This window comes from Indicator indicator, chromosome 33 (genome assembly GCF_027791375.1).
Source record: "Indicator indicator isolate 239-I01 chromosome 33, UM_Iind_1.1, whole genome shotgun sequence".
Lineage (NCBI taxonomy): Eukaryota > Metazoa > Chordata > Aves > Piciformes > Indicatoridae > Indicator > Indicator indicator.
The window spans coordinates 6,043,309-6,056,153 of NC_072042.1; the positions used below are offsets into that span (position 1 = coordinate 6,043,309).

At 47.9% G+C, this 12,845-nt stretch overlaps 1 protein-coding gene across 13 annotated transcripts in view; it reads left to right on the top strand.

Moving 5' to 3' along the window:
- SRRM1 (serine and arginine repetitive matrix 1) overlaps positions 1-12,577 on the top strand; it is a 19,962-nt gene extending 7,385 nt beyond the window's left edge. For 2 of the 13 annotated variants that reach the window (XM_054395328.1, XM_054395336.1), the window contains exons 7-18: positions 639-872; positions 1,708-1,827; positions 3,593-3,873; positions 4,340-4,420; positions 4,745-4,831; positions 5,462-5,606; positions 5,879-5,920; positions 6,938-7,042; positions 7,759-8,217; positions 9,014-9,200; positions 10,100-10,303; positions 10,765-10,915. In XM_054395328.1, the coding sequence (XP_054251303.1) occupies positions 639-872; positions 1,708-1,827; positions 3,593-3,873; positions 4,340-4,420; positions 4,745-4,831; positions 5,462-5,606; positions 5,879-5,920; positions 6,938-7,042; positions 7,759-8,217; positions 9,014-9,200; positions 10,100-10,303; positions 10,765-10,869 (2,050 nt within the window). In that variant the 3' untranslated portion in view covers positions 10,870-10,915. Of the gene's footprint in view, positions 1-638; positions 873-1,707; positions 1,828-3,592; positions 3,874-4,339; positions 4,421-4,744; positions 4,832-5,461; positions 5,607-5,878; positions 5,921-6,937; positions 7,043-7,758; positions 8,218-9,013; positions 9,201-10,099; positions 10,304-10,764; positions 10,916-12,554 lie in introns of those variants that run through there. The other 11 variants (XM_054395329.1, XM_054395337.1, XM_054395325.1 and 8 more) reach the window with 8 other exon arrangements.
- Positions 12,578-12,845: the final 268 nt, after the last annotated feature.

Below are 12,845 nucleotides of genomic sequence, written 5' to 3' on the forward strand. Positions count from 1 at the left end.
CAGGGGGACCTTAGAGCTGCCTTCCAATAGCTGAAGGGATCCTCCAGGAAGGGACTTTTCATGAGGGTGTCTAGAGACAGGATAAGTGGAAATGGTTTGAAGCTGAGGCAGAGCAGGGTTAGACTGGAGCTGAGGAAGCAGCTCTTCAGTATGAGGGTGATGAGACTCTGGAATAGACAGCCCAGGGAGGCTGTGGATGTCTCCTGCATGGGGATGTTCAAGGCCTGGCTGGATGAGACCTTGAGCAGCTGAGTGTAGCTGAGAGGTGTCCCTGGGCATGGTGGGGAGGTAGGAGCAGATGACTCTGAGGTCTCTTCCAGCCTGAGCCATTCTAGGATTTCTTTTTTCCTTTCTGGAATTCTAAAGGCACCATGCTTAGCTGCCACCATGGTTTCACTGTGCTGATTATCTTTTCCACTTTGGACAATGCCATTTTGTTTTGTAGCAAGCTGATACACAGCCTGTGGTGTATTACTTTTTTCTTCCCTTTGAATCCTTGTGCCACATTCTGATTCTTTCCACAGGTTTGGAATAGGATGACATCACTTCGTGGAGGATAGGCAGGAGAATGTTCATAGCCTCTAAAGTGTTAGCCCATGGGCTGTGGCTTGTGCTTATAAATTCTTTCCTTTTCACAGTGATGTTCCAAAAGCTCCTAAACCTGAACCTCCTGTACCAGAGACTAAGGAAAATTCACCAGAACGTAACTCAAAGAAGGAGAGGGAGAGGGAGAAGGAGAGGGAGAGGGAGAAGGAGAAGGAGAAGGAGAAGCCTCGGCAGAGGTCCCCAACTCGCTCCAAGTCCAGGTCAAGGTCCCGGTCACGTTCTCCGTCTCATTCTCGACCGCGGCGGCGTCACAGATCACGGTCAAGGTAGGGCTGCAGTTTGTCCTGGTTGGGAAGGTTCAGAACTGAAGGTTTCCTTCTGAATGTGGATATGTTTTGAGAGATGTTGAGCTGTGGGTGTTTTAGGCCAAATGAGAAAGGCATTCAATGGATGAAGCTGTTTGGGAGTTGTTCTCTTCCTGTCAGTTCATGAGAAGATGCTGGAGGAGTGTGGTGCTTAATGCTGAGCATGGCACTTGTTAGGCAGTGGGAATTGTGTAGTCTTCTTATAGGAGATAGATTTTGTACAGTCATAGACTGGTTTGGGTTGGGAGGGACCCTGAAGATCATCTAGTTCCACCCCCATGCCATGGACAGGGACACCTCCTAGCCCAGCTTGCCCAAGGCCCCATCCAACCTGGCTTTGAACACTACCAGGCTTGGAGCCTCCACAACCTTTCTGGGCAACCTGTTCCAGTGCCTCACTGCCCTCATGGGGATGAATTTCTTGCTAATGTCTTGTCTAAATCCAGCTTCTTCCAGTTGGAGCCTTCATCCTGTCACTATGGGGGCTGATGGCTTTTGATTTGGTGTTCAAAATTTGATGATGGTGGTGCTGTAAATGATTTTATAATATTGTTGTCATTATTCTATAGTTATAGTATAATGTTACTATATTATTGATATTTTGCTACTCAGTAGAGTGATGTTGGTAAACTTAAAGCACTGATTGAGCCTCAGTGCACCCTTCGCATCATCATCAAAATGCTCCTTTTGATGTACTTGGAGAAAGGCAACTTGGCACTCCAGTGCCCTGAGGATAAAGCTCCTCAAATGTGGAAGTTAGATAGCTGCTTTTCACTGGAATTTCTGATCATGACAGGTCTTACTCCCCTAGAAGGCGACCCAGCCCCCGGCGACGACCATCTCCGCGGAGAAGGAGCCCTCCCAGGCGAATGCCTCCTCCACCCAGACACAGAAGAAGCCGCTCACCAGTCAGGAGGTAGGGTCCCCTCCTTTGAGATAAGCCACCTGGAAAGCTGAAGGGAGCGTGAATGGTGAGGAATGAGTGTCACCAGCATGCCCTTGTCCCTCTTAGCACTGGCAGGTGTGTGAGTGATGTGAAAGCTGCAGGGTCGCGTTTCAGAGGAGTGTTGTGGGGGAGCACAGTGGCAGCTGTGGAATGATTCCTTTTGAGTTGAAACAGTGCTGAGAATCCCTGCTGGAAAAGTGACAATTTCACAACTGGAACTTCTTCAGATGGCTCTGGATAGCTCCCACTGTAGATTGACAAGACATCTTCTGGGACTTGTTTTTCCTTAAGTCTTAATATTCTTTTGGGTTGTTGTTTGAGGTTTGTTTTTTTTTGGGGGGGGGGTGAGGAGTGGTGGTGGTTTTTTTGTTTGGTTTGATTTTTGGGGTTTTTTTTGTCTCCCCTGCCTGGGGTAAAAAGCTAGAACAACTGGATTTCAATGATGGGAGGTTTTTTATTTTGACTTACACTTCCATCACATAAAATACTGGAATAGGCTGCCCAGGGAGGTTGTAGCTGCCTCCTCCCTAGGGCTGTTCAAGGCCAGGTTGGATGAGGCCTTTGAACAGCTGAGTCTAGTTCACAGGTGTCCCTGCCCATGGCAGGGAGGTTGGAGTAGATGACCTCTAAGGTCCCTTCCAACCTGAGCCATCCTAGGATTCTATGAAAGTCAAAATACAATTTTGACCTGAATTTTGCTTCTTCACATTCTGTTACTTAAAATCTTGAAGCTCTGCTCTGTGATGTTGGAGGTGACATTTTTGACAGTGAAAGCAAAGCTCTGAGTGGCCTTGCAGCAATGTCAAAACAGACATTTGTCTTCAGAGGAGGAGAACAGGTTCTTGTCCTCTTCATAGGAAGAGAATTTAAGTGGTGCTTCCTGTGTCCAACTGTTGTTCATTTTAGGAAGGATTTTACTCTTTTTTTGATGCCAAATTGATGACTGTTCTTTATTTTTTTTTTCATTTTTTGTATGCCAAAGTGATGACTATTCTTTATTCCCCCCCACCCCTGAGTTTCTAAAGAGGTTAATTTCACACAGTGACTTGGGGAAAACTCTGACAAGTATCAAACATGTATGTTGCAAGAGCTCCCTTTCAGCGAATGTTTATCTTGCTCAAGGTAGGGTTTCTTTTTTCCAGGTTCTCAGGGATTCTGCAGCCAAAGGTGGATTCTGCAGGTACACAAATTGCAACAGAACTTGCCACAAATTTTGCCTCAGAATTCTAGAGGCCCTACCTTTTTCAAATGCCCAAAGTAAAGCTGAAGGACTAAAAAGAGATGGACCAGATGGATTTTGAGTTGTTAAAAAGTTGTTGTCTGAATTTTTTTTACCCCCTGCTGTAAGAACTTTTCAGTGTACTTGCACACTAAACTCTTTTAAGATCTGTTCTGAAGGTCCTTAAATCACATCTGCTAACACTCCAGAAGTTGAGAGCCCGAACAGAACTAATTGCTGCCAGGAGGAAAGCTTAGTCCTAGTCTATAGATTGACAGACAGCAAGCAAAGGTGACACTAACCAGGTTTTGCTCACTGTGTAGTTAAAAAAGTAACTGAAAGGTTGGTGGTTGTTCTCCTCTTCTCCCTGCCAAGTGTTGAAGGCTGTCCACCATGTTTTGGAAGCGCTGCTGTCCGTGGCTCTGTGTATGTGCTTGCAAACAAATGCAGCTCTGTGTTCATGCTCGAAAGGTTTCTGCAGCTGGGTAGAGTCTCAAGGTTGTGTTTGACTTGCAGGAGAAGAAGATCATCAGCATCCTTATCTGGCAGTAGCTCTTCCTCCTCCTCCTCACGTTCCCGGTCACCACCAAAGAAGCCACCTAAAAGAACTGTGTCCAGCCCTGCCCGCAAGACTCGCAGGCTGTCTCCTTCCGCCAGCCCTCCCCGCCGCAGGCACAGACCATCCCCACCAGCCAGCCCTCCTCCCAAACCACGCAGGTCTCCAACCCCCCAGCAGTCCAATCGTGCAAGGAAAAGCCGTGGCTCAGCGTCACCCAGCAGAGCTTCAGGTACTGCCAGCAGAAGGGGGCCCCCAGCAGCTCTGTTGGGTTGGTTGCATGAGCTCAGAAGCAGGGAGGGGTGGAATTGTAGCATGGCTTGGGTTGGAAGGTACCTCAGAGGTCATTTGCTTCAACCTCTCTGGGGCAGGGACACCTCTCAACTAGATTTGGCTGCTCAAGGCCTCATCCGGCCTGGCCTTGAACACCCCCAGGAGGAACCCACAAGCTCCCTGGGCTGCCTATTCCAGAGTCTCACCACCCTCTTACTGAAGAACTTCTTCCTCAGCTCCAGCCTAACCCTGCTCTGCCTCAGCTTCAAACCATTTCCCCTTGTCCTGTCTCTAGATACCCTCATGAAAAGTCCCTCTGCAGCCTTCCTGGAGGATCCTTTCAGGTCTTGGAAGGACCTGCTCAATGCAGGGGGCTTGGGATTAGGTGGCCTTTAAAGGTCCCTTCCAACCCATTCTGTGGCTCTGTCTTTCAGCACCCAAACACAAGAGTACTGAAAAAAGAGAATCCCCTTCACCAGCACCAAAACCGAGGAAAGCAGAGCTGTCTGAGTCAGGTATGGCTCTCACCTCGCAGCACTGGGCTTGGGTGGGGTTTTTAATCCTAGATGGGTGACAATAAAGGCAGTGACAAAGTGCTGAGCCCTATTGGCAAACTGGCACTGAACTCAAGAGTTGTCTGAAGTCACCAAATGATCACTCACACTGCCTCAAATGTTTTTGTCCAAGCTTTGTAAGAAAAAAAGCCCAACCAGAGGGTGTTCCAGCCTCAAAGCTATCTTGGGATTTGATGATCTGCTGTGTCATGACTTTGCTTCTGCCTGAAAAAGGCAAATTCCTATCTTGTGTTGAAGTATTGTGTCCTGCTGTGTACCTTTCAGAAGAAGATAAAGGAGGTAAAATGGCTGCAGCAGATTCAGTTCAACAGAGGCGTCAGTACAGAAGGCAAAACCAGCAGTCTTCATCTGGTATGGCTCCCAGGGATTTCCTAGCACTGGATTGCAGTTTTGCAGGGAATAGTTTGGGAAGTTCAAACACTGATTTAAAAACTCTTTGCTCTGTGCACTGCAGTGCTGTTGTCAGCTTCATTGTAGATTTACCATTCCTAATAGAGTCACTTTAGTTACTGCTTATGAAGAAGGAAAGGTAACTTGTAAAGGTTGTAGTAGATCTGTTGTCAGTGGATTTGCATCTTTAAAAGTTGCACTTTTAAACTCTTCACACAGCAAAGGTTGTAGTAGGTTATTTCTGAGCAGTTTGGATTCTTCTGCCTTGAGATGAGTAAATTCACCTGGGCCTGGCACAGGTCTGTGTCAAATTAGTTTATGTCCATGTAATGTTTCCATAAGTGACTGCAGCTCACTGTATGAGTAAGTCAGGCTTCCTGTGCACAGCTCAGCTGCTGCAGATCCTCTTCCCCAGCTCTGAATTTATTTACCACCTGACTTCAACCAACACTTGTAGCTGAACTGCCCTAGGTAGAAGCTTCTTTTGTGGGAGAGAGGAAGTTAGCAGTTCCGACTGCAGTATAGCCCTCAGAAACTGTGTTGATAGAGCCAGGAGACTCATTTTTCAGAGTGATTCTTCTTTCTTTCTAGATTCTGGCTCTTCATCTTCATCTGAAGAGGAAAGAAATAAAAGATCCAACGTGAAGAACGGGGAGGTGGGGAGGCACCGCCGCCACTCTCACTCCCGCAGCCCCTCGCCATCGCCACGGAGACGCCAGAAGGAGGCCTCCCCTCGGTAATTCCTCCTTAAGCTGGACATCTTCTCTTACCTCTCATTTCTCCCTAAGCTGAACATCTCCTTCTCTTACCTCACTTCTGCTGAGCACCTGTCAGCAAACACAGCCCAGAGCTAAGTCATGCCTAGCTTGCTCAGTCTTGTTTCAAGCTGGTGCTCTTGTTGGGCTTATTTGCTGAGCTACACTGAACTTTGTCTGATGATGTTCACTTCTGGCTTTAAACATGTGGCAGATAGATTTGTTTGTTTTGTTTTCCCTCCACTGCTGTCAGGATGCAGATGGAAAAGAGGTGGCAATCACCAGTGATGAAAAGGTTGGTTAGAAATTTATCTGTTCAGCGGAATTTACATCCAGGAAATCATTTAGGCTCTCATTTATGTAGTCATAGGTGGGTGCTTGCCATGCTTTGTCCTATGGACTCACACAGTAGTAGAGAGGGAAATTCAGGCTGCTGTGTTCCTTCACTTGTGGGATCTGGGAGCATTTCACTGACAGAGACATGCCCAGGGGAACACCTGCCCTGTCCCTGTCATTGCTCACTCCTTAATTCACATAAGCCTGTAACAACTCAGACATTAATGTTGTTAGCCTCTCTTGATACCTGAAAATGACCTCACTTCATCAGTTATGTGGCACTGCTAGTAGTAGACAAGTAGTAGACTAGTGATGAACCCCTGGTTTGTTTTCTGTTACATATTGTTAACATTTTTACTTGAGCAATTGTTTATTCTGTGTTCTCACAGTCTACGAGGCTGCAGGGAGCTGAGTGCTGGGTGGGTTTATTAATCTGTTATAATGACCCCTCTGAGCAACCTGTAATTAAGACTGAGCTAGAGTAAACTTGCAGTGGACATCATGATGTGTGATGATGAGTGGAATAGGCTGCCCAGGGAGGCTGTGGATGTCCCCTCCCTGGGGCGTGTTCAAGGCCAGGCTGGATGAGGCCTTGAGCAGCTGAGTCTGGTTGAGAGGTGTCCCTGGGCATGGTGGGGAGGTTGGAGCAGATGAGCTCTGAGGTCCCTTCCAACTCAAACCTATGAATCCATGAGCTTCCAGAAGAAGAAAATGGCAGAGAGCTGGGCTTCCAGCACCTCTGGTGGAGATGTTGCTAGACCAGGTTAAGCAGGAGGTGAGGTTGTCTCCTGGCTGCCCTGTGGGCTCTGATAGTGACAGTGAGATAGAACTTGGTCCACACTGCTTTTCCATCAGTGATTCTGAACAAGATGTTTTTGTACAGTGAAAGCAGACCCCCCCACCCCCCCCCGAAAAAAAAAAAAATCCCCTGAGGACTCAACTACAGCTTTTCTGAGCCATCTCTCTGCTCCTTTAGCCGCAGGAGGAGGAGTCCCTCACCCCCACCAGCCAGGCGCCGCCGCTCCCCCTCGCCTGCTCCCCCTCCCCGCCGGCGGCGCTCACCCTCCTTACCCCGCAGAAGGTGAGTCTGGGATGGGTTGGGTTGGTTTGGTCTGGTTTGGTTTGGCATGGAGTGGCTGCTTTTGGCTTGTTGGCTTCCAGCTGTGCCGTGTCAAAAAGAGATGCTGTGATAGCAGCTCCTGCATTCCCAGCTCTCTGAGGGCACTGTGGGAGATGTTGGGTGGTGGGTGTGTGGAGATGTAACTGGGTGACACCTGTGGAGGTGGTTCTCAAGAGGTTTGGTGTTAAATGAAGTTCTAAAGAATTTTTAGAGGATTTTCTCCTTCTTTGGCCAAGCCTTAGCCTGGAGATGAGAAGGCTGAGAGGGGATCTAATCAGTGTTTACGAATACTTTTAAAGGTGGGTGTCAGGAAGATGGGGCCAAGCTCTTCACTGCTACCCAGTGATAGGATATGGGGTAGTGGATGCAAACTGGAACCTAGGAGGTTCTACCTCAACATGAGGAGGAACTTCTTTGCTGTGAGGGTGGTGGAGCCCTGGAGCAGGCTGCCCAGAGAGGCTGTGGCGTCTCCTTGTCTGGAGAGCTTCCAACCCCACCGGGACACACTCCTGTGTGACCTGCTCTGAGTGCTTCTGCTTTAGCAGGGGGGTTGGTCTGGATGATCTCCGGAGGTCCCTTCCACCCCCTGCCACTCTGTGATTCTGTGAACTGCAGGACGCTTGTGAGTGCTGAGCTGCTGAGCCTGAGTGGCAGCTGAGCCTTTGTTGTCTCCGCAGGTCTCCGTCCCCGCCCCCGCGCAGACGCTCCCCCTCCCCTCGGAGGTACTCTCCGCCCATCCAGCGCCGCTACTCTCCCTCGCCGCCGCCCAAGAGAAGAACAGCCTCTCCTCCTCCCCCGCCCAAACGCAGGGCATCTCCTTCTCCACAGTCCAAGCGCCGAGTCTCCCACTCGCCTCCTCCCAAGCAGAGGAGCTCCCCCACCAAGCGGCGCTCCCCTTCTCTATCTTCCAAGCACCGGAAGGGGTCTCCTCCCAGCAGGTCCAACCGGGAAACTCGTTCCCCACCACAGAACAAAAGGCATTCACCTTCACCACGGCCTAGAGCTTCTCATACCTCTGCAAGCCCCCCACCACCACGGAGAGGAGCTTCAGCTTCACCCCAGAGGAGGCAGTCTCCATCACCAAGCACCAGACCCATCAGGAGGGTGTCAAGAACGCCGGAACCTAAGAAGACAAAGTAAAAAAATCCTCCTTTGGGCTTTGGGGAGAGCTGGGGAAGCACATTCCCATGGCTCTCATGGCTTGGGGTTGCTCAGGTGCTGCTGGTGGCTCCATTCAGCTTCCACCATCGTAACACTGATTGGTTTTGGAAGCATCTGTTGAAGTGCAGACAGTGGGAGAAGCATTAGAGAGGCTTCATGGAGGCTTTGAAAGGTCTTTTAATAGCACAGGAAAGCTTGAGAGAAGTTTTGTTGCCAGCTTTGTTTAAAGCTAAATGAACTTTCTCTTGATTTAAAGTTAATGGTGGGAGGTTAAGCAGCACTTCATTAGCTGATAAATCAGTTCATCAGTGCTCATCCAGGATAAACTGCTGAAATTCTCAGTATTGGGTTTTCTTTTCTGTAGTGTGAGGCTGCTCTCAGAGCAGATGGTCCAAAGTGTGGTGCTGGCTGCTTAATTTTTGCAGAGAGAAAACGTAGCTGCCTGCCACGTCTGGCACTGTCTCTGCTGGATGCTGAGAGATAGCATTGCTCTTCTCCTGGCTTTTCATGTGGTTATAAATCAGCCCTCAGCAAAAGGAGCACTCACTCCTGAGCTGCTTTTGTTTAACAAGCTGTCACCTTGCAGTGTCCCCACAGAGGGGCTGGGTGGTTGTGCCTTCAGTGAGGTGCCAGCAAAGTAACTAATCCTACTTCAGGTGGCAGCTTAAGCAGCTCAGGTGTTCATCTGGCTCTCTTGCTGTGTTTTGCTGTCTTGTTTTGTCTCTCCTCTGTCTCTCAGCAGAAGCTAACCCCAGCTCTTGTGGTTTTCAGGGCCTCCACGCCGAGCCCGCGCTCTGCCCGGCGAGTGTCTTCATCACGCTCTGCTTCAGGATCCCCTGAGCCAGCACCAAAAAAACATCCAGGACCTCCATCTCCTGCTCGCTCCCGGTCCCCTTCTGCAAACTGGTCACCTGCAAAAAAACCTAAAAGCCCAACTCAGAGCCCATCACCTGCAAGGGTATTTGTTTGACTTAGAAAAGCTACACCGGGTTGGGTTAGATGACACAGATCCAGGCTGGGTGCAGAGTGGGTTGAGAGCAGCTCTGAAGAAAGAGCCTTGGGGGGTTGTTGGTTGCTAAGAAGCTCCCTAGGTAGCCAGCAATGCCCTCATGAAGCCCAGAAGGCAGCTGTGTGAGAGGAGGTTCTGCCCCTTTGCTTTTCTCTGCTGAGACTTCACTTCCAATCCTGCATTTGGAGTGAATCCAGAGGAAGCCACAAAGATGATCCAAGGGCTGGAGCACCCATGCTATGAGGATAGGCTGAGGGAGCTGGGGGTGTTGAGCCTGGAGAAGAGAAGACTCCTGCTGGGAAGAAAACAATTCCATTTAGCATCCTTATCTCTTCTCCCAAGGAGCTCCCTTCCTAGGGACTCTTCCATCCTTTGCCAGAAGGAGTTGAGTCCACTTGGCAGTCTCAGTGAGGGTGAAGAGCTCTGCCTGGTGTTGCTGTGAGCAGCATGTGGAGCAGGCTCTGTTTAAGCAGCAACAGCACAGCCATGCATTAGGGCATCTGTCTGCTAGAATTGCTTCTGGATCCTTCCAGCAGGATTTCTTCTGGGATAAGTCCTTCTGAGCCCCCTACTGTTGTGTGCTGCTGCCAGTTGATTGGGAATGTGACTTCCCCCCAGATCTGAAGACAATGTTGACTTCACTGAGTTTCAGAGCTCTTGGTCCACCCAAATTGCCCAGCATGGCTGTGGCCTTGTTTTAACAACATCTTGAAACCCTTAAGGGATGAGTTGGGTTGGAAGGGACCTTAAAGATCATCTCAGAGTTCATCCAGATCCAAACCCCCCTGCCATGGGCAGGGGCACCTTCCGCGAGGCCTCACCCTGTCTCTGTTGAATTTTGTTAACAGAATTCAGATCAAGAAGGGGGTGGAAAGAAGAAGAAGAAAAAGAAGGATAAGAAGCATAAAAAGGATAAGAAGCACAAGAAACACAAAAAGCATAAGAAGGAGAAGGCTGTGGCGGCCGCGGCAGCTGCTGCAGCTGCTGTTGTGGCTGCACCAGACACCACCTCAGCACAGGAGGACCAGGAGGCAGAGACAGAACCCAAAAAGGTAGGAATTTGGTAGCTGTGCTAGGGTCTGGTATGAGCTAAGAGCTGGAGATGAGTGTTCCCTGTGCTCCACACACCAGCAGTGTGCCTCAGGGTGCAGCTCACTGTCCTGCCAGGCTCTTGGGTGCTGCCTGGTGACAGGACAAGGAACAGTGGGCACAAGCTGGAACCCAGGAGCTTCCACCTCAGTGGAACCCTCAGCTACCACCTTTATGGTTAGGGTGCTGGAGCTCTGGAGCAGGCTGCCCAGAGAGGTTGTGGAGTCTCCTTCTCTGGAGACTTTCCAAACCCACTTGGATGTGTTCCTGTGTGACCTGCCCTGAGCAGTCCTGCTCTGGCAGCGGGGTTGGACTGGATGCTCTCCAGAGGTCCCTTCCATTCTGTGGTGTTACTCAGAGGTTTGGGGGTGCTGCAGCCTGGCTGAGCTCTGGCACTGAAGGAATGCTCTCTTTTTCTTTGAAGGAGACAGAAAGTGAACCAGAAGACAACTTGGATGACCTAGAAAAACACCTGCGAGAGAAGGCCCTGAGGTCCATGAGGAAGGCTCAAGTGTCCCCCCCCTCCTAGGCAGAGACCCCTTTGATATAATAATGTACATTTTGATTGGATTTTTTTTCGGGGGTTTTTTTTTTTTTTTTGGTTTGTACTCAGAATTCAATTTCCAATGGCTAAATGTGTTTGAGCTTTAGACTATAACATTTGTTGTCAGAATTGCTTAGGTTTGGAGGTTCACCATGTACAGAGGGCCTGGATTTACATGACAAAAGGTGTCCACAGTGTGCTAGTGACATTCTTTCATTGCCAGTCAAACATTTCAGCTAGAGGGAGACTTTTTTTAGAAGCAGTAGGGATTTGTTTGGAAGCTTTTAAACACCACTCTCAATTCCCCAGTTCCTTTGGAAACCCAACAGGGAAAAAAAAACCAAACCCTGGAAGCAGAATTTATTTTTGGGGGGGGAGGGGGAGGGTCTCAGCTGACTCCTGGTTTGATTTTTTTTTTTTTTTTTTTTTTTTTTGTACCTACTTCATGTTATGCTGCTAACCTTTGTGGTTTGGAAGCTTGCCCAGAAGTCAAAACCACTGCAGAATTAGGGAGGAAATTCATCAGTTTGAGGGGAATTCATCGATTTGAGGGGAATTCATCGATTTGAGGGGAATTTATAAATTTGAGGGGAATTTATAAATTTGAGGGGGAATTTATCCCATTTGAGGGGAGAATAAATACATTGGAGGGGGGGAATTGACCCCATTGGAGGGGGGAATTGATCCCATTGAAGGGGGGGAATTGATCCCATTGGCGGGGGAAATTCATCTCTGACTGCTTTCTCCTCTTGCCTGTGTAGTTCTCCATTAAAGCAAAACCCCAAAAGTAGCAATTTTAGAGTGATTACATAAAAAAACCCTACAAAAATGACAGCATGTTGGTTACCAGGACACTGTGGGTTTCTATTTGCTGTGTAACCTGATTTGGAAACACTGGAATTTTCAGTAGTCTTCTTATTTTTTAATGTTCTTTTAGGTATTTTTTAAAGGGCAGTTTCCATTGATCAGCAGTCCCAGACAGAGGGAAAAAATAGAAAACAAAAAAAAAAAAAAAAAGAAAGAAAGGAAATAAACCAGCAAAGAAAAAAAGCAAAGAGAAAAGTGATTAAAAAACAAAGAGAAAAGTGATTTAAAAGCAAAAAGTCATTAAAAAGCAAAGAGAAAAGTAATTAAAAAGCAAAGAGAAAAGTAATTAAAAAGCAAACAGAAAAGTAATAAAAAGGCAAAAAAGGCAAACAGAAAAGCAAAAAAATAAAAAAGCAAATAAAAAGGAAAAAAAAAAAAAAAGGAATAAAAGGAAACAGCAACGAAAACCAGGAAAAAAAAAAGGCAAATGACAAAAAAAAGCAAACTAAAAAGAGCAAATAAACAAAATTCCTTCAGTTCCCTAAAATTTTGTGTTGGAGATGTTGTTGTCCCCCCCTGCCCCCCCTTGTTGCTAACTCTTTGTCTCTTGACGGTTCTTGAGTGGTTCTGAGCCACTTTTCAGAGCTGTGGTCTTGGAATAGTCCTGAGGACCCCCTCCCTCCCCAGACTCTTTGGATATTGTCATGTTCTGACTGTTTTTTGGGGTTTTTTTGTTTTGTTTTGTTTTTTTAACTAAAAAGCTCTCTAAAGCTTGTGGATTAAACAAATAAATTTCTAAATTTAAAGAGATGTTGGCTATTTTTCTATGGACATTTGCTAATCATCAGCTTTCTTTTGTACAGGGGTGAAGGGATGCACTTGAGAGGAGAAACAAAAAATAGTGGATCTGAGGAACTCTGGGGAGGAGCTTTGTGGTTTTCCCTCCCTCCCTCCCTCTGCCCTGTGCTGGGGGCACAGCAGAAGCTGCTCCTTGGTCATGTCCTGCTGTGTCCTGATGGATGTTCTTGCAAAGCAGGAGTTAAACCCAGCTCAAACCTGGGCAGCTCTCTGCTAGGATTGGGTAAAGCTTCAACCCTTTTGATGCTCCTCAGCAAGGGAAATGTTTGAAATGCAACTAAAAAGAAAAACCTTTC